Source organism: Pollicipes pollicipes, unplaced genomic scaffold (assembly GCF_011947565.3).
Source record: "Pollicipes pollicipes isolate AB1234 unplaced genomic scaffold, Ppol_2.1 Scaffold_6686;HRSCAF=7923_pilon_pilon_pilon, whole genome shotgun sequence".
Classification (NCBI taxonomy): Eukaryota; Metazoa; Arthropoda; class Thecostraca; order Pollicipedomorpha; family Pollicipedidae; genus Pollicipes; species Pollicipes pollicipes.
This window is the reverse complement of record NW_023596921.1, coordinates 19667906-19693319: the sequence shown is the minus strand read 5'-3', so window position 1 is coordinate 19693319 and position 25414 is coordinate 19667906. Positions and strand designations below refer to the sequence as shown.

The window sequence follows — 25414 nt, the reverse complement described above, 5'->3', positions numbered from 1 at the left end:
TTTGAATTGGGGGGGGGGGCTCTTACCCTGATTCATTTGTACAGGCAGGCACTACACAACCGTGGCGACCCTCCTACCAACGAAGGCGGATTGTGTGTAGTGCTACGGCTGGCAGACGCCGCACAACCGTGGCGACCCTCCTACCAACGAAGGCGGACTGTGTGTAGTACTACGACTGGCAGGCACTACACAACCGTGGCGACCATCCTACCAACGAAGGCGGATTGTGTGTAGTGCTACGGCTGGCAGGCACCACAACCGTGGCGACCCTCCTACTAACGAAGGCGGATTATGTGTAGTACTACGGCTGGCAGGCACTACACAACCGTGGCGACCCTCCTTCTAACGAAGGCGGATTATGTGTAGTACTACGGCTGGCAGGCACCACACGACCGTGGCGACCCTCCTTCTAACGAAGGCGGATTGTGTGTAGTACTGCGGCTGGCAGGCACCACACAACCGTGGCGACCCTCCTACTAACGAAGGCGGATTGTGTGTGGTACTACGGCTGCCACAGCGTCGTGAACTGGACAGCCGAAACTCGCCGCATCTGCGTTAGTGCGTTTCGCGCTGACCGGTCGCACTGCGGTCCGGTTGGGCGTGAGCTCTTCAGGCAACTATCCTGCTTCCTGCTGCTTTCAGCAGAGGACACCTTGCACCCAGGCGTCCTGCTGTGTCAACGTGTCAATTGACGCAGCACGACAGCGGTAGCCAGTGCGAGCCGGTATGATGGACCGCATGGCAATTACGCCGACATCGACCCACACCAGCATCACTTATTCCCGGGAACACTCATGCAAAATATTAATTACTGAATTCCTCCAGCACTCGCAGCTAGACCCAAGAACGGCCGGACCGGGTTGGTTTATGAACAATCCGAGTCCCTCTAAAATGATACGCAGCAAAAAAACTCAGGTATAGCCCTGCACAGGTCAAATCAGGCTGGCTGAGCGCATGGGGACGGGTGGCCCGTGTGCGCTGGCCCAGCCAGCGTGTCCAGTGTCCACCCCCGCCCGATCGATGGGCTCGCACGTGGCCGGGTGTACACTGTCCGCCCGCACCTGGCTGCCGGTGTATGGATTGGTGCAGGTGGACGCCAGAGGGGTCCCTCCCCGGCAGTCGCGTCGCGCGGGGGAGCGGTGATCCCTGTCGGCCGGGCGTTCTGGCCCGGGTCCGGCGAACGGGCGACGGCGTCCGCGCAGCGGCGGTCCTCGCCTCGTCAACTGCGGTCGGTGGCGAGCGCGGCCACGGCGAGAGCTGTCTGTCTGTTCAAGGCGGGGTGTGCAGTGAGCAGCCGTTCATTGATCAGTGACAGCCTTGACGAACTTAGCGGAGCGTGCCTTGGGGCACGACCGACCGCCGCACACAGCGCTGCGGGGGGAGAAGAGAGGCGGGCCCCGAAGACGAGGAGGGGGTGCTGGGATGCCGCGCTGTGGCAGCTCCGACACGTGCAAGGTCTACGACCGGAAGTGCATGACATCCGAAGAGCCCGCGGTCCTGACTCGGTTCAGGACGACGCACTGGGTATGTATGCCTCCTCACTCGGCGCATGTCAACACAGCAAGCGCTTCCACCAATAGCCTCTGGCATTGCATTCACGCAGCAGGGGGTGGGTGCACTCCTGATTCGGTACGCAGCGATGCGTCAAGTGTCTTTGTTGGCCGCATCTGCGCCTATTTACTCGGCTCTCAGCAACGCATTGGAGGGTCACATGAGGTTTTAGCGTGTCTTGCCGCTCAAAGAAACGACGCCAGCGGTGGCGACTTCTGCTCAAGGTCATTCAAACAACAAGACCAAAACCAGCTGCCGCTCCGGCTCCGGTTCCACGGGTCAGGCTAAGTTTCGCGCAGATTCGAGATGGGGAATATTGCTGGAAGAAATTTCACCGCCATGAAAGCGGTGGCCAGCTCTAGTAAGCATGGTGCAGCATGAACCAGCAGCCCCGCGGAAATTACGGGCGTCTTAAAACTGTCAATGCCCGAAATTTATGAGTTTTAATCTTGAGAATCGCTGTTTATATCAATGACGGGAGCTTTAGCGATAAGTTTTGCAGTGGTCCCACTGCGGTGCAGCCTGTTTGATCCACAGATACGAAAAGTGTGTCCTTGCTACATGTCAAAACACGACGACTTTGGCCTGCATATCGCTGTCGGGCCGATATCAACCATCACAATAACATCGCTGTCCGACGAACGTGAACTTACCTCGCAGATCGTCACAAAGGATGAAATAGCGGGAGTACGACTTACGTCAGAATACATCACGCCCGAAATGTTTCAGAGGTCCACTGAGACCTTCACATCACATTAACACGCGCTCGGGTGGCGGTCACTTTGACCCCCAAAGTTTTCCCCAGCGTGGTTCAGAACGGCGCGGAGCAGCCGCGCCAAATTTTCCATACCTGTAGACAATTGAATAGTGGATCGCTTGGCAGCAGGTATTTGGATGTACCTTTATGGTCGCTGATCAACAGCAGGTCGAAGTCAGGTCATGGGTTCAGCGAAGTCAATTTCTGGGAATTGTTTAATCTGATGCAACAACAGAGTGCTAGACAAAGCCACACATCTCTGAGATGGTTTCTTTAGTAACACAACAATTGATTGGACAAATTCCATTGACCTAGCGTCAGGTATGAAGGTCAGACCAAGGTCAAAACAGCTCACTTTATTACCTTAGAGCTTGCTGTAATGGGTAGTTCTGGTGCTCATTTCGAATTCATTGATAACAGAAACCGCATTATACATCTATCATGAATTTTTCAAAGATCAGAATAGGTCACTGATCTAAAATGATCCAGATCAGCATTTCGTTTTTAGGAACATATTGCAAGCGTAATCTTTGACGCCTATTCAAGCGCAAGACTCAGACAAATCTATATTATTTCAGTCACCGTGACCTTATAGAGATCAGATAAGGTCATTTACCTTTATCTCACATCAGTGACCTTTTTTCTAAAGCAGGTATCTAGGTTCTGGGGGCCCTTTGGACACCAACCTCGAGTTCGACCTTGTTTGATCTAATTTAACCCAAAGATCGTGACTTAGGAACCTCAAATTTTGGCACAAGTGACTTCACGTACGCCAACGCGCCCCGTGCGCTTGGTGTCTCTAGCTCTCTTAGTTTCTGAGACCTCGGGGGCAAATCGCCCCCCCCCCCGAGCAAAGGGTATCTAACCGGCCATCCGGGAGCGTGTTAGCAGTAAATCCAAATCATTCGGTATGAAAAAGGCTCGGGGACGTAGCGAATATATTATTACAGTGTTATAGATAACTTTTAATTGATGCGACGATGAAACAATGTGCATAGGTGCGATTAAACCGCGTTTCTTTCGGATTGAGATGCACAAGACCGAAAATTTAGGCGTTTAAATTGTTCCTACCACTAAAATTGGTTCACGTGGGACAAGACCAAATGTGACCATGGAATCACTGCTGCAGTTTAAAGAGGCTTATGATGTTATCCGTGACCATTTTCATGCTGGGGAGCCCTGTTCTCATGTTCCAGAGGCGTGTTCGTTACCAAATGGCGGCTTTCTGACGGCATATGGGTGACGTCAGTGGCGTGTCGACAGGAGACCGTGCTGGCCATGCCGCTCTAGAGGCTGCGTGGGCCTCAGCTGGAGGCTACTGGGTCTTTTTTCCTGCCGTGAAACTTAAGGATTTCAACACAGAGGGGTTAAAACTGTCAGGAAGCTGGCATACCAAGCTGGGCCGTGAGAATGTTCAGGCAGCTCTGTTTGTCTGTCTGTCTTTTTGTCCGTCTATCTGTCAATCGAATAGACAGACAGATTAGACAGGCATTGAAAGGCCGGACACACAGACCTGGATATTAATGGTCAGAGGCATGACATCACGAGATAAACACCCGCTTTTACGGGGATAGGAAGGGAGGGGGGTAATATGACCAGACGTTCATCACCTTTCGTGCGTATGTGATGGATCCGCCCGTTTGGGGTGTTTTTAGTGATCGGTGTAAAACATCGGCAATCAGACCGGCGAGGGGCGTAAAAACAGGCACACGGTGTGTGCAAATGAACTGATCTCAGCGTTTTCCGGCCCATCAGTGCACTAGTGATGATCGGGAAATGACCAGCGCCGCCTTTTTTGAGAGTGACTCCAAACGACCTCCAAACGACCTCCAAATCGTTTCTGTTTGGGACGTGAACGCCCCACTCAGTAACGCAGCTCGCACAGTATGCTCCGCAGACATCAGCAGGCTGCACCCGTAAGCCGCACCATAAACAATATGACCGCCATAAAGCCGATTCAGCGGGAGTACCATCACCTGTTGATACGCTGCCGCCTGTTGCCGATAATGAGAGCGCATGCAGGCGCTGTGGCCATGCTGAGATGGTGACTTATCGCAGGGCACCCAGCCGGTAAATCGGTATTAAAACAGTATTTGGCCCTTGAAATATTTTGTTCGTAGCATTTAGCCCTTGGAGTAGCTTTTACAACTTGATGTACTTACCATCTTCGCATTCAGGGGTTTTGGAGACAGTGTTATGCATGGCTGCTTAGTGCATACCGATGCGCGTACACCTGCGCGCATGTTTAGCTAAGCACGCCAGCATCGTTCTTTATGGGAGTGCCAGTTCATTTGCGCAAACCGCCCAACTCCTCTCAACACAGCGGCCCCGAGGGTACAAGGTCAGGTGCGAGGAAGACTGTGTGAGGGTCTATGGGCGTGAAAACGCGTGTGATAGACTGTGCCCTGACAGACGCCTGCAGACGGACTTTAACCCGTGGCGCTGCCACGGATACAGGGAGTCAACAAGGAATAAGTGTCGCAATAAAGGAGGCGCACGGGCTTTCGAAATGACAGGTAAACCAGGCGTCGCGGTTGATACAGTTAGTTTACAGCGATGTCAGAGCCAGTGGGCGTGCGAGCTTTTAAACTGACAGCCCCCTGTCATAACAGGTATTTCAATTAATACAGTTGGCTTACAGAGGTACCAAAGCCACCTGAATGTTCAAGTAATCAACCAAATTATCAATTATCAACACTAGATGGCCAGCATTGCACGATACGCAGTTTAAAGATATTGGGCTTACGCTTATATGGCCTGAACTGAGGAGCATTTGGTGCTGGTTACCTGCACTCGTGTTCCTGGGAGATGACCAAGTTACGTTTTTGTCATTTTATGTTACGTTTCATGTCTTGCTCTGGGCCTAAAATGACACGTGCTACATTGCTCGACTCATGAATTGCACCCAACAACGCGTGACCAGCAGCACAAAAGGACACGTTGCGTTAGGCCGATACAATGGCGCGTGGTTCTTTCAGTCGAATCGGTTGCCGAATATATTTACGTACATCTAAATATCCGCCGTGCGGATGTGTGCTGTACACAACATATGACGGAAGTTATCCGACTTAACCGTGCTCTGGACTCGACAGCACATGGCCAGCTGCATACCATAATGCAAATGGCTGTAATTTGAATGGCCTCTTGCTGTTTCAGCACATTCTTGCCGTATGCGGACTGGTGTGCACAAATGTCCGCCGGTACAAACTCGCGACTTCAATATCAGTGCGTAGTCAGTAGCAGGCCGGCAGAAGGGCACGATAGTTTGCGCCAGAGACTAGAGTAAATTCTACACTGATGGCGCTCGGGGCGACTACAACAAGAGCAAAGTAAGCTGCACAGACATGTTTGAAGCATATTGTTCACCGCGGGCTGGGATTTACGTTGTGTCAATTTCATGGAGCCGGATCCCACGATTTAGACGCCAGCATGTTGCATTGGAGATGGTATTTGAAAGCACGCAGGAATGGTCGCATTCCGGTGGATCGCTGGCATCGTTATGATACTGAGGAAGCTCGGCTGTTTTTTTTTTCGTAGACGGCACGCTCATGCGTGCACTTATACGGTGCAGTCGGTCTCCGTCGTTTTCCCTCCGGGTCACCGAGAACTGATATCGATCCCCAAACCGCTCCGAAACTGTGGAATGTTGTGTTTGCACGCGAATGGACGTGTGTGAGTGCAGCCATCGATTCGCACTTTTACCTTTAAGATTGCCCATTATTTCCGCGTCGAGATGTATGTATCGCGTTTGGACTCATTTAAACAGTGAAAGTGGCCAAAACTACCTTCAAAATACGGCAACAAACGGGTTTTGCTCCAGACTGGGCCCACTTCCTTCTTGCGGCGGCACCCGAAACCAGAGTTAAGGGGGGAGGGGGCATAGCTGGAGCTCCCAACTGGAAAGAAAAGTACACCCTGGTCTACGTCGCAGTCGCATGGAACATACGCGATATGAGACTTAAACATTAAACAATCTAACTGCCTCATTCGGGGCTGTAAATCCAGCCGCACACAAGGACGCATATCAGCGGCAGCACAGTTTGAGTGCTAATGCCTCTATCTGTTGACGAATGAATGGTATAACACACCCTATGAAATCACTGAAGTTAACAACCACCATAAATTTTGTTTAACCGACAAAGGAATGTGGGATAAAACTCGCTTGGTGACAATTGCAATGCAATCTGTATTTTTTGCAACGATTGTGGTGCATAACACACACCATAATATCTGCGTAGCATTCGGTCCCATCGAAGGCTCGCAAAAATCTGTGATGTCAGAGGGGCAGAAGTCGCCCTGCTAATCGTAGCAGATTTGCACCACACGTCAATTTTTATGGGCTCTTTTCTCGATGCTGACATCCAATACTCACGCTCTAAGTAAAGATCTGTGCTCAGCGATATACAATAAGCTACAAAGCGCAGTATAAATCGTTCTGACAAAATGTGCAGAGCAGAGAGCGCTGCTGTGTTGTTTTTCTTGCACTCAAAGTCCGTTCGACTATGGAACAGCTTATTATCAAATTTCCGCGTCACAGACTTCACAGCAGAGGCTGGAGGCCAACAGCTAACATACTCTCACATCCCACGGAGCGCTTCCCCTCGGAGGGGAAACGACGCCAGTGGGTGGGATGAACCTGACGTCCCCGCTATCACGGCACAAGGGAAGCGCTTCCACCTCGGAGGGGTAACGACGCCAGTGGGTGGGATGAACCTGACGTCCCCGGCATCCCAGCACAAGGGAAGCGCTTCCACCTCGGAGGGGAAACGACGCTAATGGGTGGGATGAACCTGTCGCCACTGGCATCCCAGCACAAGGGAACGCGGCGACCGAATGAGCCAGCTGGACGAGTTGCATGAGGACGTGATGACATGAGGACGTGACCTGTTGTAAGGAGGTTCACCGAGGTGACCCTCGATGAACCTCGATCTCAAACTGCGGCGCTCTTAGCGCGCACTGATTGACACGAACGCCGCGTTTCCTTCCCAGCTGTCGCAGGACGTGGGAGAAGCGAACGGGAAGCCAGTCCCGATAGGGTCTGTGTCGGAGCAAGTTGATGGAGGACAGAAAAAGGCCCTGGAAGACCAGGAAAAGGTTGGTAGCTCGTGCGGAGCATTTCTGATATTTTAACATTAACGTTGGAAACAAAGGGGCCAATGTCTGCATGCACCTGTTGACGTATGGTCACAATAAATAACTCATGATTTCTGAAGGCAGTGGCACACATCAAAACACAAGACTGGAAGAACTTACCATGCGTAAGCTTGAACTGGTCCAGTGTCGATTCTCTCCAAATGAACGAAAAAATACTGCTTTTTTGCTCGTTGGGTCAAAGCAAAGTTTTAAAAAGTCAGCTGACTTCCACTTTGAAGTGAACGGTTACGGTGTGCATACCTCAAGTGGCAGCAAAACTCTCGGCGTCATAGTTGACCCCATTCTGTCATGGTGTTCCCATGTCTAAAGTGTCGTGAAAAACATGGAATGGCATCCTCGTTTCTCTGAACAAATTCCGTCATTACTCTACATCAGATCTTCTTAGAATCATCATTCAGGCGTACGTGTTCCCTCACGTCACGTACTACCTTGCGTATGTGGTAGGGCGGCTAAGAATTAACTACACAAAATTCAAAATGTTTTCAACTTAATTGCTGCAAAAATGATTACCGGCTCCAAAAGGCACCACCATATCGCCCCGGCCCTAAATTCCCTTGAATGGCCGAGGGTGGAGGTCATGGTGACGCACCGCGGCGTGATTAAAGTGTTAAGGGCGCTGAAGGAGGTAGGCGCGCCTCACGAGGTCTGCGCACTTTTTGTGCCACGCGCCGCATTTCAACCCGTGAAACGCGCGCGTCGGACAGAAGTAGTTGGCGCTTGCGCAGACACGGGCTAGCCGCAATACCGAGGGCATTTTGCACCGAGGCGCGGCTGCCTGAACCCGCCTGCCATCTTACGCCCATAATGCCTCAACACCGAATACGTTTAAGACCGCCATACATGGTGTAGTTTTTGACCACTGACCACTGAACGCTGCCCAATGCGCACCGACCGATTTGTCTCAGCTCTTTGACCATTGCTCGTATAACTTTATTGTACCATTTATCACTGCCGGTGTCATTTTATTGGTGCACCTGTTGTGGGTGTGCCTATTTACGCTGCACCTGTATGCGACTTGAAAATTGCTTCGACCTGAGATTGTAATAGCTACCACGTGGATGGGTTCCAATATCCTGTCACTGATTCTGGTACCGATACGATCCTAACCCGGCGTTGACCGGACTCCTCAGCGGCACACCATTGGCCGGAGGAGGCAGATTTGTCCCCCCCCCCCCTGCCCTGCCCTTCACGCCCGGGCCGAATTCAAAATTTTAAATCGCAACCGATAGCGCCGTGGCGTGCGACCTCGAACCACACAACAAACTTGATTTTAAGCGTGTTTTAAGGTCACAGGTCAAGGTCAACTTCTTAAAATGTAATTCTGGAATATCTGACCGTTCTCACAACGCGTTTCATGTGGAAGCGCTTCTGATGGCGTGAAGTCATTGCGGCCCGGTCAGACATGTCATAAAGAAAGGTACGTAATGTTGCGCGTGCAGCACCAGGCCTAAAGCCAAAGGCACGCGCTTTGCAATTGAGAACTGAAACCTTGGTGTATATATCTGTTTTGGCCTACTTATTTCCGTCGCATATAAAACGTCTAGACGCGATGACGAAGACCTTAGCCACACTTATGGGTGTCAGACGCGTGAGCAATAGCGGCTACTTGTTCATAAACTGTCCAAGGCCGAGGTCAGATGGATGACCTCGGTGTTGAAAAAGCTGTTGCATCGATTTCGTGTTGTGTCCGATTGTTCAGGCCGGCCGACAGCGCAGCCTGATGGCCTTGAACCTCTCACAGTCACGCGGTCGTTACTTTACGTGTGAAACTGATCAACGGCTTCCGCCGCCCCGTCGCCGCGCCCCTGCGGCAGACCTGAGCCCCGCCGCCCTCCGCCGTGGGCCGGGCACCTGGGCAGGGCGGCGTGCGCAGTGATACATTTCAAGCCTTAACTCAGCTATTTCTTCAGATGATTGCTTGAAACTTGGTGCAGACTTCCCTCTTAGTCGCAACTATGATACGCGTTTCAGTGATCAAAATTTTGAGTCTGAGACAAAAGAATACTGAGTGTACTTTTTGTCAATATTTTGGTTATTTGACGTGCCAATATCTCAAGGTGCAATACTCAAACAACACAACAAGGTATATGCATGGTGGATCGGTTCGCTCACATTTACCGTTCACAGATGTAAAATATGCTTTTTCACTTGGCTTCTGTGTCAGTTTGTCTCCAATCATGCGCTTTTGTGGAAAACAACTTGGTAAACATGACGTCATCCTGACGTCGCTTACGCTTGATTGCTTATGTTCTCATAGTTGTTATTTTGGCACAAGGCGAAGAGCTCGTTAGTTGACAGCCACTGAAAATTTCGCGGCGATATCTCAAGGCGTTTTGAATAATCGCGGATATCAGACGGGGGCATATTTGATTTCTCCCTGCGGTCAGTGCCGAATTAATGCAGAGTTACACGTATTATTTCTGTAACGAAGCGTATGACCTCCAAGGGCCGATACAAGCCATAGGGGTGTAGCTGATGTTCTGTGGAGAACATCAACTTCATGTTCTTGAAACGTATCCATCTTTTCCAACCATATTTTTTCTTGTGCTATGCACTCATGACTCATGCACTTTTATCATGCCATGCACTTGTGCTAAACACTCATGCTATGTTTTGGCTGCGCCGCAGCGAGCCATGAAAAAGGGTGACCTTCGAGCGCAGTTACTTCGCTTAGTTTTTCTCATGCTCGTGGACCATGCGATAATTCCGAGTGTTGGAGATGCAAAGGTCATTTGATCTCCCCTTAGCGCGTCTGTCTGTGTAAATGGCATCAAGCAAGCAGTTTCAAGCGCCCCTGAAGATCTCCTCACACTGGGACTGTCTCATGTACTGACGACTCCACCCATCCACCTATTGGATTGGAAGCTAGCCTGTGACACCTAGGCTTATCTCAATGGAGCGCGTGGTGCCGATGCATGAGGATGCAAAATCTCCATCCCCTTTATGTAAGAACACGGCGGGCACTACACACCACCCCAGAGAACCGGCGCTGCCTGAGGTGGCAGGCACCCCACACCAACCCGGAATACCCGCCCTGACCGAGGCCGCGCAGCTGCTGCTCTCAGCGCCGCTTCCTCAGTGGCCGCGCGACAGAGGGCGCTGACCAGCGACCGACCGCGCGGCAGGCGAGCCAGGAGGACCAGGAGCGGGACCAATGGAGCAGCCCGATCGAGTTCCTGCTGTCCTGCGTCGCGATGTCGGTCGGCCTCGGCAACGTCTGGCGCTTCCCCTTCACCGCTTACGAGAACGGTGGCGGCGCCTTCCTCATTCCGTACGTCGTTGTGCTGCTCCTCATCGGTGAGTGAAAGGTGAAGTACGTCACGTCGTCCGCGAGACCCAGTTCACACTGCTGAGTCTGAGGCCACCGCCACCGGCCACCTTTGTCCTTAGTCGGACAAAGGCCCCTGGACGGATGTCATGCTTTTGATCTCTCTGAACCTCCTTCTCCGCACGGGCGTGGCTCAGCAATAGTCTGAACAGGTTTCCGGGACTCTGACCTCACAAAATAAAACTATCCTATCTGGAACGCTCATTGAAGCGCCGCACACAAGGGTACCAAGCCGATGTAAAATGACAACGTAAGATTACGTACCGTTGCAACATGAGTCTGCGTTGTCAATGAATTGTAATTAGTGTAAGGCTGATTTTAGCACGCGGCTTAAGGCCTTTCCGTGCTGCAGGCAAACCGCTGTACTACATGGAGCTGGCCATGGGGCAGTTCTCGTCGTTCGGCTGTGTGCGAGTTTGGAATGTCGTGCCCGCCGCCAGAGGTAAGGCTCAACAGCGTACACCGCTCGCTCGGCCACGAAATAGGTCTACACCATTAGTTGTTTTGAGTGTCTCGCCGTCACATCTGCCTACCAAAACAAAACAAAAAACTGCTCACTTCCTGGCACTTGTTCGCTTACAAACTGTGCACTATGAGTCATGAATTCCCGTCTGTAAGCTAGAAGCCTTTATCCCAAGCACGTCCGTCAGTTGTCAGTAGTTTCTAGTCCGCTCGCCAGATACCACTGGTGTGCCCGGCGGGCCCAGTTTGGTCACCAGCTATCTATTCTCAGTCCTGGCCGACAGGTGTCATGCACAGCTTGTGCAACAGGCATCTGCTGTCCACCCCGCCCACCAGGTGTGGGTTATGGTGACGCAGATCTGCGCTAGGTGTGGTGCGCTGCGCCGCGTCTGTCCTCCACATGCGATGCTCCGTGGACACCTCTGTCTGCCGAGTGTGGGGTACAGTACCACGTCTGCTCGCCAGGTGTGGTGCACTGTTTCGCGCCTCTCCCCTACGTGTGGTGTACCGTGGACTCCTCTGACAGGTACGGGGCACAGTACCCCCTCTGCCCGCCAGGCGTGGTTTACCGTGTCTGCCCGCCAGGTGTGGTTTACCGTGTCTGCCCGCCAGGTGTGGTTTACCGTGTCTGCCCGCCAGGTGTGGTGTACAGCACCCCGTCTGCCCGCCAGGTGCGGTGTACTGTGTCTGCCCGCCAGGTGCGGTGTACTGTGTCTGCCCGCCAGGTGTGGTGTACCGTGTCTGCCCGCCAGGTGTGGTGTACAGCACCCCGTCTGCCCGCCAGGTGTCGGGTACGGTCAGATGATCGGCACGGCGTCGGTCGTCTCCTACTACGTCGCCCTGATGGCGCTGACCGTGTTCTACTTCGTGGCGTCGTTCTCCTCCGTGCTTCCGTGGACCGTGTGCGACCCGAGCTGGGCGGACATGACTCGCTGCGTCGACCCCACCACCAACATCTCGCTGCTCAACCACACGCACGGCGACGACAACCTGATCGGCTCCACCGAGATGTACTTCCAGTGAGTGACACCGGGCCCGTCAAAGTCGGATGGCGTAGGCAGTGCTTGGCATTACTGAAAACCATCGACGCAGCGATGTCCTGAGCTTGTGATAACGTTCTAATAGCGGCGACCAGAGCGTACAAACTGCTGGAGTTGGCTAGAAGATAACATACGACGCGATGTCGAGGCCAATGGCCACATGTCCCAGGACACGGCGGACGGCGATAACTCAAGATATCCCTTCGCCAGGAGGAACGTGCTGAACGAGCTGCCCGACATCGACGGCGGGATTGGCCTGCCCGAGTGGCGGCTGACACTCTGCCTGTTCGCCTCCTGGGTCATCCTCTTCCTCACGCTTGTCAAAGGCGTCCAGAGCTCCGGCAAGGTCGCCTACTTCACAGGTGGGAGCGGGCTTCTTCGGGATGACGTTGTTGCGTGAAAGGCGCGTTTGTCTTCCACTTCGCGACATCGGACGATAGGGGGTCGTGATATTTTGTGTAGCTGTCTACACAGCGCTTCTCAAGCACTGCCAAGCACGGTTAGCGATGTTGCAGTAAAAACAATGACGCATGCAATGCTCGGTCACACAGGATACGCAGATCACGCAGACCACGCAGACCCCGCCATCCTGTGACCAAGGAAACTTCACTCGCCACAGACCCCTCCATCCTGTGACCAGGTGAGCTCCACTTACCATAGACCCCTCCATCCTGTGACCAGGAGAGCTCCACTCACCACAGACACCTCCATCCTGTGACCAGGGGAATTCTACCCACTGCAGACCCCTCCATCCTGTGACCAGGGGAGCTCCACTCACCACAGACCCCCTCCATGCTGTGACCAAGGGAGCTCCACCTACCACAGATCCCTCCATCCTGTGATCAGTGGAGCTCGACTCACGTGACTGGGCGGAAGGTGGGCCTTCTCGCCGCCGCACAAGGTCAGCCTGGCTCGGTGGTAACCCGTGTCATGTGTGTGGTGGCAGCGCTGTTCCCGTACGTGGTGCTGATCACTCTGTTGGTGCGGGGCCTGACGCTGCCCGGCGCCATGGACGGCGTGCTCTTCTACCTGAAGCCGCAGTGGCACGAGCTGCTGAATCTCAAGGTCGGTGACACAGAGTCGGCCCCTTCTTCATCACATCCATGTAGACTTGGCACGATTGTCAAGCCGGCAGCATGATTGCTGAGATCATTGCATTTGTGCTCCATACCGCTGGAAAGATTAATGCACAGGAATCCCTATACAAGCCCGTTCTGAACACGTGACAACAGTAAAAAGACAGCTCATGCTGTTTCGGTACCTGATCTTCGGCTGGCTACATGCAGTACAGAAAATCAGGCTGCGGGTGACCCATAATTCCAAAAAAAAAAAACTAAGGACAAGTGGTTCTCTCCCTAGGGTCTCTATTTCCAGCGCTACTGACGCGCTACGTACATCAGATCACTTAGCTGGAAGCAGTTCAGATCCACAACCATTGTTTGGCTACGGGACACGTGCCTGTCCCCCTTTTCAGGTGTGGTACGCTGCGGTGACGCAGTGCTTCTTCTCGCTCTCCACCGGCTTCGGGTGCCTGGTGATGTTCTCCAGTTATAACGGCTTCCGTCACCCGGTGGCTAGGTGAGCTTTCAAAACGCGCAGACGAACGGTGGCAGGTGCGGGTGCTCTAAAGGCCGATTTGTGACGGTGGGCTTCCATTTGTGGCGGTGGGGTTTCACGAAATTCATGGGTTACTGCACGATAAATGCGGTGTTGAAGACTCAGCGATGACGCCAACTGATCTGTCCTTTAAGGCAAATCTACGTTCATTTGTGTTTGTATTTGCTATGGGAGTCCGTCGCTGGACGGGGATTACAGCGGTTGCGTCCACTGGAGGGGATAACAGTGGTCCCATTCTGACGAAGGCACTGGCCGGCAAAGTGGGACCAGTTGCATGTTTGATTCCGAACACAGCTAATGGTCTCTTACTTCGACGGCAGCACCATGCTAAAGCTCCCTTCATCCCCAGGGATGCGACGATCATCAGCATCACTGACATGATGACCTCCTTCCTGGCTGGCTTCACCATCTTCTCCATCCTGGGAAACCTGGCGCACGAGCTGGACACCACCGTCGATGACGTCATCAAGGGTGGCGGCACGTCGCTGGCCTTCATCTCGTACCCGCAGGCGCTGGCCAACTTCCCCGGAGTGCCGCAGGTCAGCGCTGGTGACGCTCGGCTTCATTGCTGCCAGACGCGGACGCCCAGGTCGTACCCCGGGCGCCGGACCACGCTCGGGCCACGCTGCCGAAATGTCGAGGTGGTGACAGTGGAGCGCTGTGCCTTGCGAGCGTGTCTCCAGAGCTGCCGTTGGCAACTAAGTGCTCTCACAGATTTAGGCGTCGTTTTGCGGCCGGGAGTCGGTGCACCTGGCTGAGTACAGTTGAGACTTAATCCAGCTCGTTGAAAATAAAGTCCGTACTTGTTTGGCCATGCACTTGTTGCATTCCGTGAGACCATCATCTATAAATGCCGTTCAAGCTGTTGCAGTGGGACAGAGGTCCATGTACTTCTCACATTTGTCTTCCAGCTGTGCGCTGCGATGTACAGCCGCAGCTTAGACAGCACATCATAGACTAGCCACGCTTCCTTCATCCCTCCCGGTGGTCATTCGCAACGCTGTTCTCACGTTGCTCACATTGCCTCCCCTTCCCGCACAGCTGTTCGCGGTGCTGTTCTTCCTCATGCTGTTCACACTCGGCGTGGGCTCGGCCACGGCGCTAACGGGCTGCGTCATCACCATCGTCTGCGACCAGTTCCCCAGCTGGGCGCGCTGGAAGGTCTCGGCCGCCATCTGCGCGGCCGGCTTCCTCATCGGACTCGTCTACGTCACGCCGGTGAGCGTCCCGAGCTCGCTGTGAGCTGCAGTCGGATGCGGTGAGCGCCCCGAGCTCGCTGTGAGCTGCAGTCGGACGCGGTGAACGCACGAGCTCGCGTGGGTTACGGTGGAAGACAATGGAACCTTAAGCTTCAGCAAACGAACCGCACCGTTACTTTCAGGGCGGGCAGTTCATCCTGAACCTGGTGGACAACTTCGGCGGAGGCTTCATCATCTTCGTGCTGGCCACGGTAGAGGTAGTCGCCATCAACTGGGTGTACGGCGTCCGCAAGTTCTGCGACGACCTCGAGTTCATGATCAAGACCCGGCCGAACATCTACTGGAAGTTCTGCTGGAGCATTTTCATCCCGATCGCCCTGCTCGGTATCTTCGCCTACTCCATTATCAAGATGGAGCCGCTGCGTTACGGGAAGGTCGAATATCCGCCCATCGCCATCAGTGAGTGGATGGATATGCCAGAGATAAAACAGTGTTTCTCCCACGTGATTCATGTTGCTTTCATGGCATGCCAAATAAATAACAGGCATTGTGCATGGGGGGGGGGGGGGGCTAAATCTGTCCCACGGTGACTCAGAAATCACGCGATCAGGTAGACGTGTCATGCTATCTTGCGTTATGTCTCCTTAGTAAGGTACTCTGCCGTGCATGTTTTCTGGCGCTGGTCCGAGCGCCTGACACCACCACTGTCCGCAGCTTGCGGCTGGATCCTGACGGGATCCGCCATGCTGCCCATACCGCTGTGTTTTCTGGCGTTAGTCCGAGCGCCTGACACCACCACTGTCCACAGCTTGCGGCTGGATCCTGACGGGAGCCGCCATGCTGCCCATACCGCTGTGTTTTCTGGCGTTAGTCCCAGCCCTTGACATCACCACTCTCCACAGCTTGCGGCTGGATCCTGACGGGAGCCGCCATGCTGCCCATACCGCTGTGTTTCCTGTATGCGCTATACCAGAGCCCTGAGAAGGGACTGATCAACGTGAGTACTTACCGGTGATGTGACCTCACCTCAGTGATGTGACCTCACCCCAGTGATGTGACCCGGGACAATATGACCACGTCTTAATTGGCGCTCTCACTCGTAAGCGAATGCTCGGAAACGCGCATGGGTGGCCGCTTGTTTTTATCAAGCACCGCTTTACGTACGTAATAAATTTAAGAAGCTTCAGTAACCATTACACGCATTCATGCCAAATGGATGGAAAAATACACGATTGTGTCCAATTACAGCTGGTGACGATTGCCATATTAGATTTGTACCTTAACTGCCAAACCCACATCTAGCATGACCACCGCCATGTTGACCGGCGTGTCCTAAAGCTCAGAGTCCCGGCTTAAATGACGCAATATGGTCGTTAGCAGTGTTATTGTACGCACTCCACCCGCCATGGGGAGCGGCGGCTCGCGAGCGCCCATTGACGCTGCCTCCTGCCGGCAGAAAATCCGCCACTCGTTCAGCCCGAACCGGCAGTGGGGCCCAATGCGCTCGGGCGACCGGCAGCAGTGGCTGCTGGCCACCGGCCGCGAGGCGCAGCTCGAGGGCACGCAGGCCAACCTCAACGCCGCCTTCGTGGCCAGCAGCACCGCGCTCGACGGCGCCGGCACCGGCGACGGGCCCGGGGCCGAGCAGGAGCAGCGCACCAAGCTCTAGGGTCGGCATCCCGCTCAAACCGCCGCGTGTCTGGGTCAGGGGGGTCAGGGGATCTGCTGCCGGCGCCAGGCGGCGGAGATGAGCCGCCGATGTCGAAACGGAGGGTGGCTGGCATTTTGGTAGAGTCAGATGACCTTCGCGAGGGTGGTAGTTACGGAAGATAACGAAGGGTGTGCTATTCATATTGTGGTCGTTTTTGTCACGTGATCCGAGGTGGTCGTGAATGGGCGAAGTCATTCATAAGTCATTCGCCGCGCATTGCGCTGTGGAGGCGTTGTTTGGGAGGCTACATCACTGGCATAGCTGCCTCTGTTTGCGATGCCGACTGTGAGCGGTGCGATGCGTATCTTTTAGCATTACATTTGACCAACGTAGGGAGCCTACAACACTAGTAGCAGAGTAAGCGGAACAACAGACGAAGCCATTGCACGTATAGCACGTACTGGCGCCCGGCACCTTTCATACCGTTTGACTTCCCAACGACCAGAATCATGGTGATGCAATTCTATAAAACTAATCACACTAGATGTTTTCCCAACATTGATAACTTACTGCATCCCAACCATCAGAAGTTATTGTGTTTTACGCAGCAGGCGCCGTACGGGTATGTAGCCGGTTTCTTCAACCATCAGCTACGCCGCGTACGCATCGACCAAAAGGTAACAGAAGGATACTCTTTCGAGATGCAACCAGGATCACCAGCCCCAACCCGTCGAATAAGAGCTATGACATGGAGCAGCTGTAATAATGCCACCTTAAAAATAACTCGTGACAGTGCCTCGTTACTGATGCAGTGCATACGTTGTGGTACCATTTTCCACACAATAGTTCACAGGCAACAGCGGGTCCTTGAAATCTACGAATTCAATTTTGCAATGCATGATCTGGATGTAAGCCTGATTGTAACCGACTCTGTGCACTGATCACACCAGAGATCAAATGGACCTTAACACTGGATCCCTTGGGACCTTTACGGCACTTTTAATATGGCCGCCAAAAATAGTGAAGTGTAGCGCCGAGTAGCATAAACTGCGCTCCGTTCTGTGCAGTATAATGTGGTAATCCTACATTCGCTTACTGTTGGATGTTGTTTGAAGGGGTGTTTGAGATACCGCAACGTTTTTTTTTTTTACCTCCGTGTCTAGTACAGCCATTGTAAATGCCGATCCAATCCTGTATATAGAGCACATTCCGTCCAACCAATGTTAATACAGTATATAAACTGAGGCAGGGGTGTAGTTTCCTATTCATTTCGGGGCGGGTGGTCCAGCCCCCTCCCCAACTTTGGCCCAGCCCTCCAACTTTTAGAAGAAAGTGGGCCAAATCCGAGAGAAACCCGTTTGTTGGTGTATTTCAAGGGTGGGTTGTGTCATTTTTACTGTTCTGCCGCCCCCCCCCCCCCCTCCCCCCCCCACCCTCACCACCGAAACTTTTTCTACGAAACTACACCCTTGATCTGAGGTGCGAGTCCTCAAGGATTGTGTACATTGTCTGATGAAAGGCATTTTCAAAGCACATGTAAATGGCAGGTCTCGTCCTGGCACACTTAGATAAGTGGCGTAAGCAGAAATCCAATGTTTGATCATGTAAGTTACGTCATACCATGCACCTAGTTGGTTGCTTAGAACACAGCGTGAGGTGCGTATTCCTCATCCCCTAACCCACCCAAAGATACCTGCTGTCATGCTTGCTGACACTTAATATCATCCTTGCTGACACTTAATGTCATGCTGCAGTAGCTTGTACTTCAAATATACTGCGTGCACCCAGTCACACGTTCTTCCTCACGTTCAACACGCACAGCATCTTCCTCAGGTACTGTGGAGCGAATGAAGCGTTGCGTCATCCGTGCACAGCATGCCTGTCACTACCCGCTCGGTCTAAACGCACCGCGCACGCCTGAATTTCTTGAATGAACGCCTTGATTAAATGTGTCTTACTAGTCCGGAACAAATGACTTACCGCACCACCCAGCTGGGTGCATCCCCAGCGATAACACAGCAGTCAACCAGGTACGTGCAGCTTAGAGTCACCCTGAAAAACACGGATGGTTGTATCGTACAATCCGTGCAGCAGGTTCATTCGGTACCTGTTGTTTGTTTAGCAGCGCGGTGATCAAACCCCTTGCTGGAAACGTGCGAAGTGACGAAACAAAGTGAAGGTGGTGCGGCGCTGTGAGCGGAGCTGTTTCAGACGAGCAGGTCTGTCCGAACACGCCCGTTCGCCGCGATCCATCCGTCTTCTACGACCGACGGCTGACCGATCCCGACAGCAGGTGCGCTTTGTCAGAACATCAGAAAAGCATATTGTCGTTGTCAGGCACCCGGGCATAGTATAGCGTTCGTTTAACACGCGTGACTGTCGGCAGGCGTTGAATACATGACCACCCTGTATGTCCGAGTTATATGCCAGCTTATATTGCGGTCAGGAGCCCTCCTGGTCATGCCACAGAAGCTCTGTCACAATGCAGGCACATGCATACGTCGCGGCCGTTAAGACGAGTCTAGCTCGTATCATCAACGCGAATCCCTCGTCACACGCCAGCAATATGCGTCTGCATTATGCGCTATATTTGGTAAGCAGTCATGTGGTCAAACACTGAAATGGCGCCTTGGTCACTCCGGACATCACTGATACGCAGCATTTGCGTAATATGGCCAGTCTGTTACACCTGACGCTTGACAGCCAATGCCAACCGGACATAACCTTCTACGCTCCTGCTCGCCAGGGCCACCGACCGCCACGACAACGAAACAGCGCGTATTGCAGCTGACAACTCAGTTGTGCCAGGTGGAGCGCCAGTCTCCTTTGACTTGCGACGGCGGCAGGCACTTTGGTGCGGCTTTGGTGCGGATGATCCATCGGCCGCAACGGCCCGGCCGGTCCGGTGGGAAGGCCGGGGCCGGGTCAGCGCTCCCCAGCGTGACTAGACTCCAGTGAGCCACCCATCATGTCGGGCAGGTCACGGCCACGTCAGTGACGTCACAGACGAGCCTCGCGCCAGGAGCGAGCGCATCAGTCGCGGGCGCGGCGCTGATAGCAGAGTCCAGGAGCGGATCCAGGATTTGGAACAAATCGAAGTCTGATGCCTCCATTCCTAGCGTCCAACAAACCCCCTATTGCCAACGTCATTACGCATCTGCTTTGGAAAAGTACAGCTCCAAATAACTGCAAGTCCAGCAGTTCCAACTGTAACACCTCACCTTCCCTACAAGATAAAAGCTCCTTGCCAACACCTCGACTGGGATACGGCCAAAACCAACACCCGATAACCAAGCGAGTACAGGCCACACCCCTCACCACCAGGGACGGCGGGGACCGCCGGGACAACAGGGATGGCAGGGACGGTAAGGACAGTAAGGACGGCAGGGATGGCAGGGACGGCAGAGATGGCAGGACGGCGGGGATGTGATGTAGCAGTATCAAAGTTACTGCGTTGAACGTACTTTTGAAAACAACTCTTGACTTTGCGGTTCACAGGAACTGTTCATCGCACAAATCAGTTTTGCTAAGCTAAGCAATTACCCGTTCCGGTAAGCCCAATCTCAAAGGAACAAGTCAGACCGACATTCGCAATATACAGCGCGCTCAATCCACGCACGCACGCACGCACGCACGCACACACGCACGCACGCACACACGCACGCACGCACGCACGCACGCACGCACGCACGCACGCACGCACCCACCCACCCACACCTACGTCCACACTCACACACAAAACCGAAATCTATAGCTCCAGCGTTTGCTGGTGCAGCACCTGTGATAAAGGATTGCCCACGCGGCTCCGTCCACGTTCCGCCGCAGTGGGGGACATCTCTAATGGCACGCACTTCTCACGCACACAGGTACACGACATCCAGCACGAAAGACGGCGACGCGCTCCCTCGGACTAGCTGAATGCACAAATGGACCAATCACAGGCGAGGGGCGCGCGAGCAATCCGGCCCGCTACGAGGCGTCCGGGTCTGGCGGGGGCGGCTCGGCCGGTGCCGGCGCGTCCGAGCCCGGCGGGGGCGGCTCGGCCGGCGCCGGCGCGTCCCCGTCTCGCGGCGCCCCCGCCCACCTCCCGGCCGCGATGCTGAGGAAGATCAGCAGGCCGACGTAGCGGTTGGAGCGGAACTTGTCGCCGCAGTCGGAGGCGTCGTAGATGTTCAGCGTCCGCACCTGGCCGCGCAGGGGCGTGTGTGAAGAGCGGGAGGCGGATGGGGCGAGATCGCACTGAGCCTGCTCCGCACTGTACTGAACAGGTCAGGACCGAGATGAACGGGCTAACGCACACGCTGGGACTAATGAAACGGCCGACAGGACGACGAGGTTCCTCCGGGGCAAACGGGACTCAGCTGAATAACGCGAGACCTGCACAGAACACGCTGGGGCTGTCAACACGTTCGCCTGTGTTTCCGACGCGATCCATGTACTAGAGCAGGCCCCAAATGGCACGAGACATTGAATTTGGGGCTTTCCTTCCTTCCAACAACCTACAACTCGGGGCTTCGCTTCCTTCCCCCAGCTCACAATTCGGGCCTTCGCTTCCTTCCCCCAATTTACAATCGGTTAAACTGCATTTTAAACTGGACGAACGGGTCATCGGTCCGGCCCTACAAACGTCGAAATACGACATCCAGGCAATCTACCGATTGAGTAAAAATATGAAATTTATTAAAATTGATTATGAAACACCTCAGACCCACCACGAATATGACTCAGACGGGCCCAACGGACAGAGTTCACGTATTTGCAAGATATGGACGGGCAGATATCAGGGCATTACACTGGCAGGGTCAATGGACTACTGACCACACATCCTTTACACGTATGCGTATGTATGAGCAGCGGTGACATTCATCTCGTAGGAAGAGCAAAGACAGAAAAGAGAACAACAAAATCCGATGCGAGAGTTGGCGTGATTTTCGTAAAGAGTAGAAACTGATACATAGGCGTAGGCACAGGAGGGAGAGGGGGGGGGGAAGTGGACGCACGGCACCCTTACTTTTCACGAATATTAAACATTCACCCTTTGGAGACACATGGAAGAAATCGGCTTTATAATTGGCTTTGACAGGCTGCCTTTCTCAGACATTCCTTCATCTATGCGCATGCGACGCTGCCCCAACATTCCCAACCGCACCATGGCTTGGCGTATGTCATGTGGGTTGACATCAGTCCAAAGAAGCCCGGCCGGTTCCAGTACCGACCTGGTTTGTCACGTGCAGCCCGACGGCCGTCAAGCCGAGGTAGTAGGGCCAGGTCTGGCCGGCCGCCACGCCCGCCGCCGCCAGGCAGGTCATCATGGCGCCGCCGAAGCCCGCCAGCCAGGTGGGCGTGCTGTCACCGAACCGCAGCGCCGTCGACTTCATGCCCAGCACCAGGTCGTCCGACTTGTCCTGCGGGGGCGCAGGGAGGCTCAGCGCGAGCGGCTGGACACGACAGACGCGTTGGCTCCATCGGCGGACAGTGAGCAGGACACAGATGCGTGATCGTTTTGCACGTGTCTGTAGGCCGTCCGTTCAGGATGCCGCGATTTAATCCCTATTTTCCTTTTGTGGCACATGAGCTTAGCTGGACTGATCTTGAACTGGGATCAGCATGGGCAGGTTTTCACACCTTAGCCCTTTTCTCTACCACCAAAGCCACACGCCAGTTCTTCAGCACGGCATCGCCCCGGCCGGTGACGCGATCTCCGCAGACCACGGCAGGTTCGCCTGTTTGTACGGCGGCTCACAAGGCGACAGAGCAATCGGTGACCCGGCACGAACGATGTCCGAATTGACCTCGCTACCTGACGGCCGCCTCGGCAGCGAGGCAGCGCGTAGCGCCAGCACTTCCCGATCGTTCCGCTCCTGGTCCCGCACCATCCGACGCGCCCACCTGATGCGCATAGATGGTGTCGTAGACGATGGTCCAGCAGACGCCGGCGGCGTAGAGCGGCAGCGCGGCCGGCCAGTTCACGACGCCCTGTGCCGACGCCCAGGCCATGAGCACGCCCCAGTTGAAGGTGAGGCCGAGCACCAGCTGCGGCCAGTGCGTGACGCGCTTCATCAGCGGGTACAGCAGCACCAGCGACAGCGAGGACACGCCCAGCAGCACCGATGGCCAGTTGAGCTGCAGCAGCAGCAGCGCACCAACCGACAGCTGAGCCGAGAGGAACACCAGCGCGTCCAGCACCGACACGCGCCCGCTGGTGATCGGGCGGCTGCGCGTCCGCTCCACCTGCACCGGCCGGCACGACCAGGTTAGCCACGGCACGCGCGCCCCGTGGCCGGGCGTCCAAGGGCACTGGAGGCTTCAAAAGGACGTGAACTGGCCTACGCGAGCACATCGGCATTGTATTAAGGAGAAATGAGTGACCAGCAGACGACATGACAACCAGGCACAGGTCACTTGAAGATATAGACATTGATAGACAAATTTCATATATATATATATATATATATATATATATATATTATATACATCAAGAAGTAGTGTTCAATCTGAGACATAAATGTCACATTTTTACAGGGATTGCACTGAAGTACTGCTGCCTACCATAAGTAATCAATCACCCAGGCTATATATGACATAATGGCTTTCATCACTTGTCACAGTTCACTTAAAAAGCACAGGGAGGCATGACATCCAGCAACCATTTCCCCTATTCTGGTCGCTGCTGTTGTAAGGCTCACAGGAACCTTGCAGCCCGCAATCTGTGGGTATCCATGAGTCGTACGGATGGTACGGCATTACTAACGACAACCCACAGAACTCGTCAGCGGGCACCTCGCATGACCCCACGCAGTCAGCCTGTGAGTACATGCTGGGATGGGTCCATCCATACTCCACACCTTGTGGTCGATGTCCCTGTCCCACATATCGTTGATGGTGCAGCCAGCACCGCGCATCACGAAGGCCCCGGTCGCGTAGATGGCCAGCAGGGTGGGGTCGGGCAGGCAGCCGGGAGGTGCCGCCTGCGCCAGGCCCCAGCCGCACGGCCAGAACAGCAGCCACGAGCCTGCCGAACGCATTGCACCGGTATGTTAGCCGCGCACAAGTAACTTAATCCAGACAGCGGAAACGATAATAACAACAGAACTAGCCAACATCGTATGAGAATAGCATCGCGTGCAAACAGATACGGAAGGGGCCATGTACCGAACAGCTATTCCCCATGGCGTTCAGCAAACTTCACCTATGAAGCAAACAATATAAGCCTTTGCCCGGGATGGCCACCCACCTAACAAATTCACGGAGAAGTTCACCGAACCATACTTCATATTAACAATCATCTGCGCTTTTGAGCACGGCGACTGCCTAACGCGGGGCGAGCATCCATCGGCCCCAATCGGCCACCAGCGGAGCGGCTCCGCCGCCGCCGCCGCCGCCGGAGCAGCCAGCCACCACCGGAGCGGCTCCACCGTCGCCGTCGCCGCCGGAGCAGCCAGCCACCACCGGAGCGGCTCCACCGCCGTCGCCGCCGCCGGAGCAGCCAGCCACCACCGGAGCGGCTCCACCGCCGCCGCCGCTGCCGGAGCAGCCAGCCACCACCGGAGCGGCTCCGCCGCCGTCGCCGCCGCCAGAGCAGGCGGCCTCCTCTTACCGATGGGTCGGTCGACGCGCATCAGCTGCATGTAGGGCCGGAGCGGGGCCGGCGCGGCGGCCACCAGCCGCTGGGCGGCCGAGGCGTGCTGCGGCGCCGCCGGCTGCAGTTCGTCCCGCGAGTCGGCCGGCGCGCTGAGGCGGCGCGCCGCGCGACGCAGACCACACAGTTGGCAGCCAGCCAGCGGCGCCGGCCGCGGCCGCAGCAGGCGGCGCGCGCAGCTCAGCAGCATCTGGTGCGCGCACTGGGGCTGCAAGGGCAAACACACCTGTTATGATGTGACAGCAGAAGAAGGAGAATGCCATAGGTGACTAGTTGGCAGTGCATCATGATGTCCAACCAAAGTGGATTGTCATTGTATATAATGATATGTACCAATTCCAGTTCCAAGAGAACATTCCTGCCTGCTAATGTCCTTGCCAGCTCCTGGGATAGGCTAAGTGCAGGGGTTTACTTATGTGGACATAGATGAAATGACCACAAAACAATATAAAACTGTTGGTGTAAAGACAAAGCAGAATTTAGTGAGGAGGGTGTAGGGTTTTTTAGCTACCAGAAGAGCATATCATATTCAGACAATTTTAAATCAAAAATGGTCCACTCATGATCTACTCATGGTCTATGCATGCATGCAGTGCACAGTCAGGCTTTGTACTGCGCAGTGAGTCCTGAACATGCCCTTTTGTTCCACGGAGTTATTCCTAGCACTGAGCAGGGTACCATTCTTCACCTGTGATATTTCTGGACAAGTTTGGTGAGTTTATTGCAAAGACGAAATATTTGGAAAGGTGAAAGGACAGTGTTTAAATAACCACATTACCTGAATGTGTCCAGTTACCACTGGAATAAAATAATTCTTCAAGCTTAATGGGCAACAGAACAATGCATTTTGTATGACCCATGCAGGCATTAAACAGCCACCTATACTTGCTCCACATCCACCCATCAACACTTTTCTTCTTGGGCAAACTTGGCAACTTTGGTGATAATAAACCTATAAAAACCTACCTTAAATCTGTGAATGTCCATCACCTCCTGCTAGTTTGCAAAAAAAAAAT

At 54.2% G+C, this 25414-nt stretch overlaps 2 protein-coding genes across 2 annotated transcripts; one reads left to right on the top strand and one right to left on the bottom strand.

Annotated features, from left to right (window-relative positions):
• The first annotated feature begins 1349 nt into the window (after nucleotides 1-1349).
• LOC119108016 (sodium-dependent nutrient amino acid transporter 1) lies at nucleotides 1350-18134 on the top strand. Its single transcript, XM_037231600.1, has 14 exons — nucleotides 1350-1524; nucleotides 7298-7402; nucleotides 10588-10759; nucleotides 11143-11232; nucleotides 12037-12271; nucleotides 12503-12654; nucleotides 13239-13357; nucleotides 13767-13870; nucleotides 14259-14448; nucleotides 14951-15127; nucleotides 15291-15567; nucleotides 15917-15967; nucleotides 16011-16105; nucleotides 16565-18134. The coding sequence occupies exons 1-14, from the start codon at nucleotides 1423-1425 to the stop codon at nucleotides 16775-16777; spliced, it is 2082 nt and encodes a 693-aa protein (XP_037087495.1). The 5' UTR covers nucleotides 1350-1422; the 3' UTR covers nucleotides 16778-18134.
• A 454-nt stretch (nucleotides 18135-18588) lies between these two features.
• Nucleotides 18589-24420, bottom strand: LOC119108015 (4-hydroxybenzoate polyprenyltransferase, mitochondrial; the record flags this gene model as incomplete). The annotated part of the gene is made up of 6 exons (XM_037231599.1): nucleotides 18589-18595; nucleotides 20844-20944; nucleotides 21976-22164; nucleotides 22649-22990; nucleotides 23605-23771; nucleotides 24357-24420. Coding segments are annotated over 6 exons (870 nt in total), but the record flags the coding sequence as incomplete, so codon positions are not given.
• Between the last annotated feature and the right edge of the window lie 994 nt (nucleotides 24421-25414).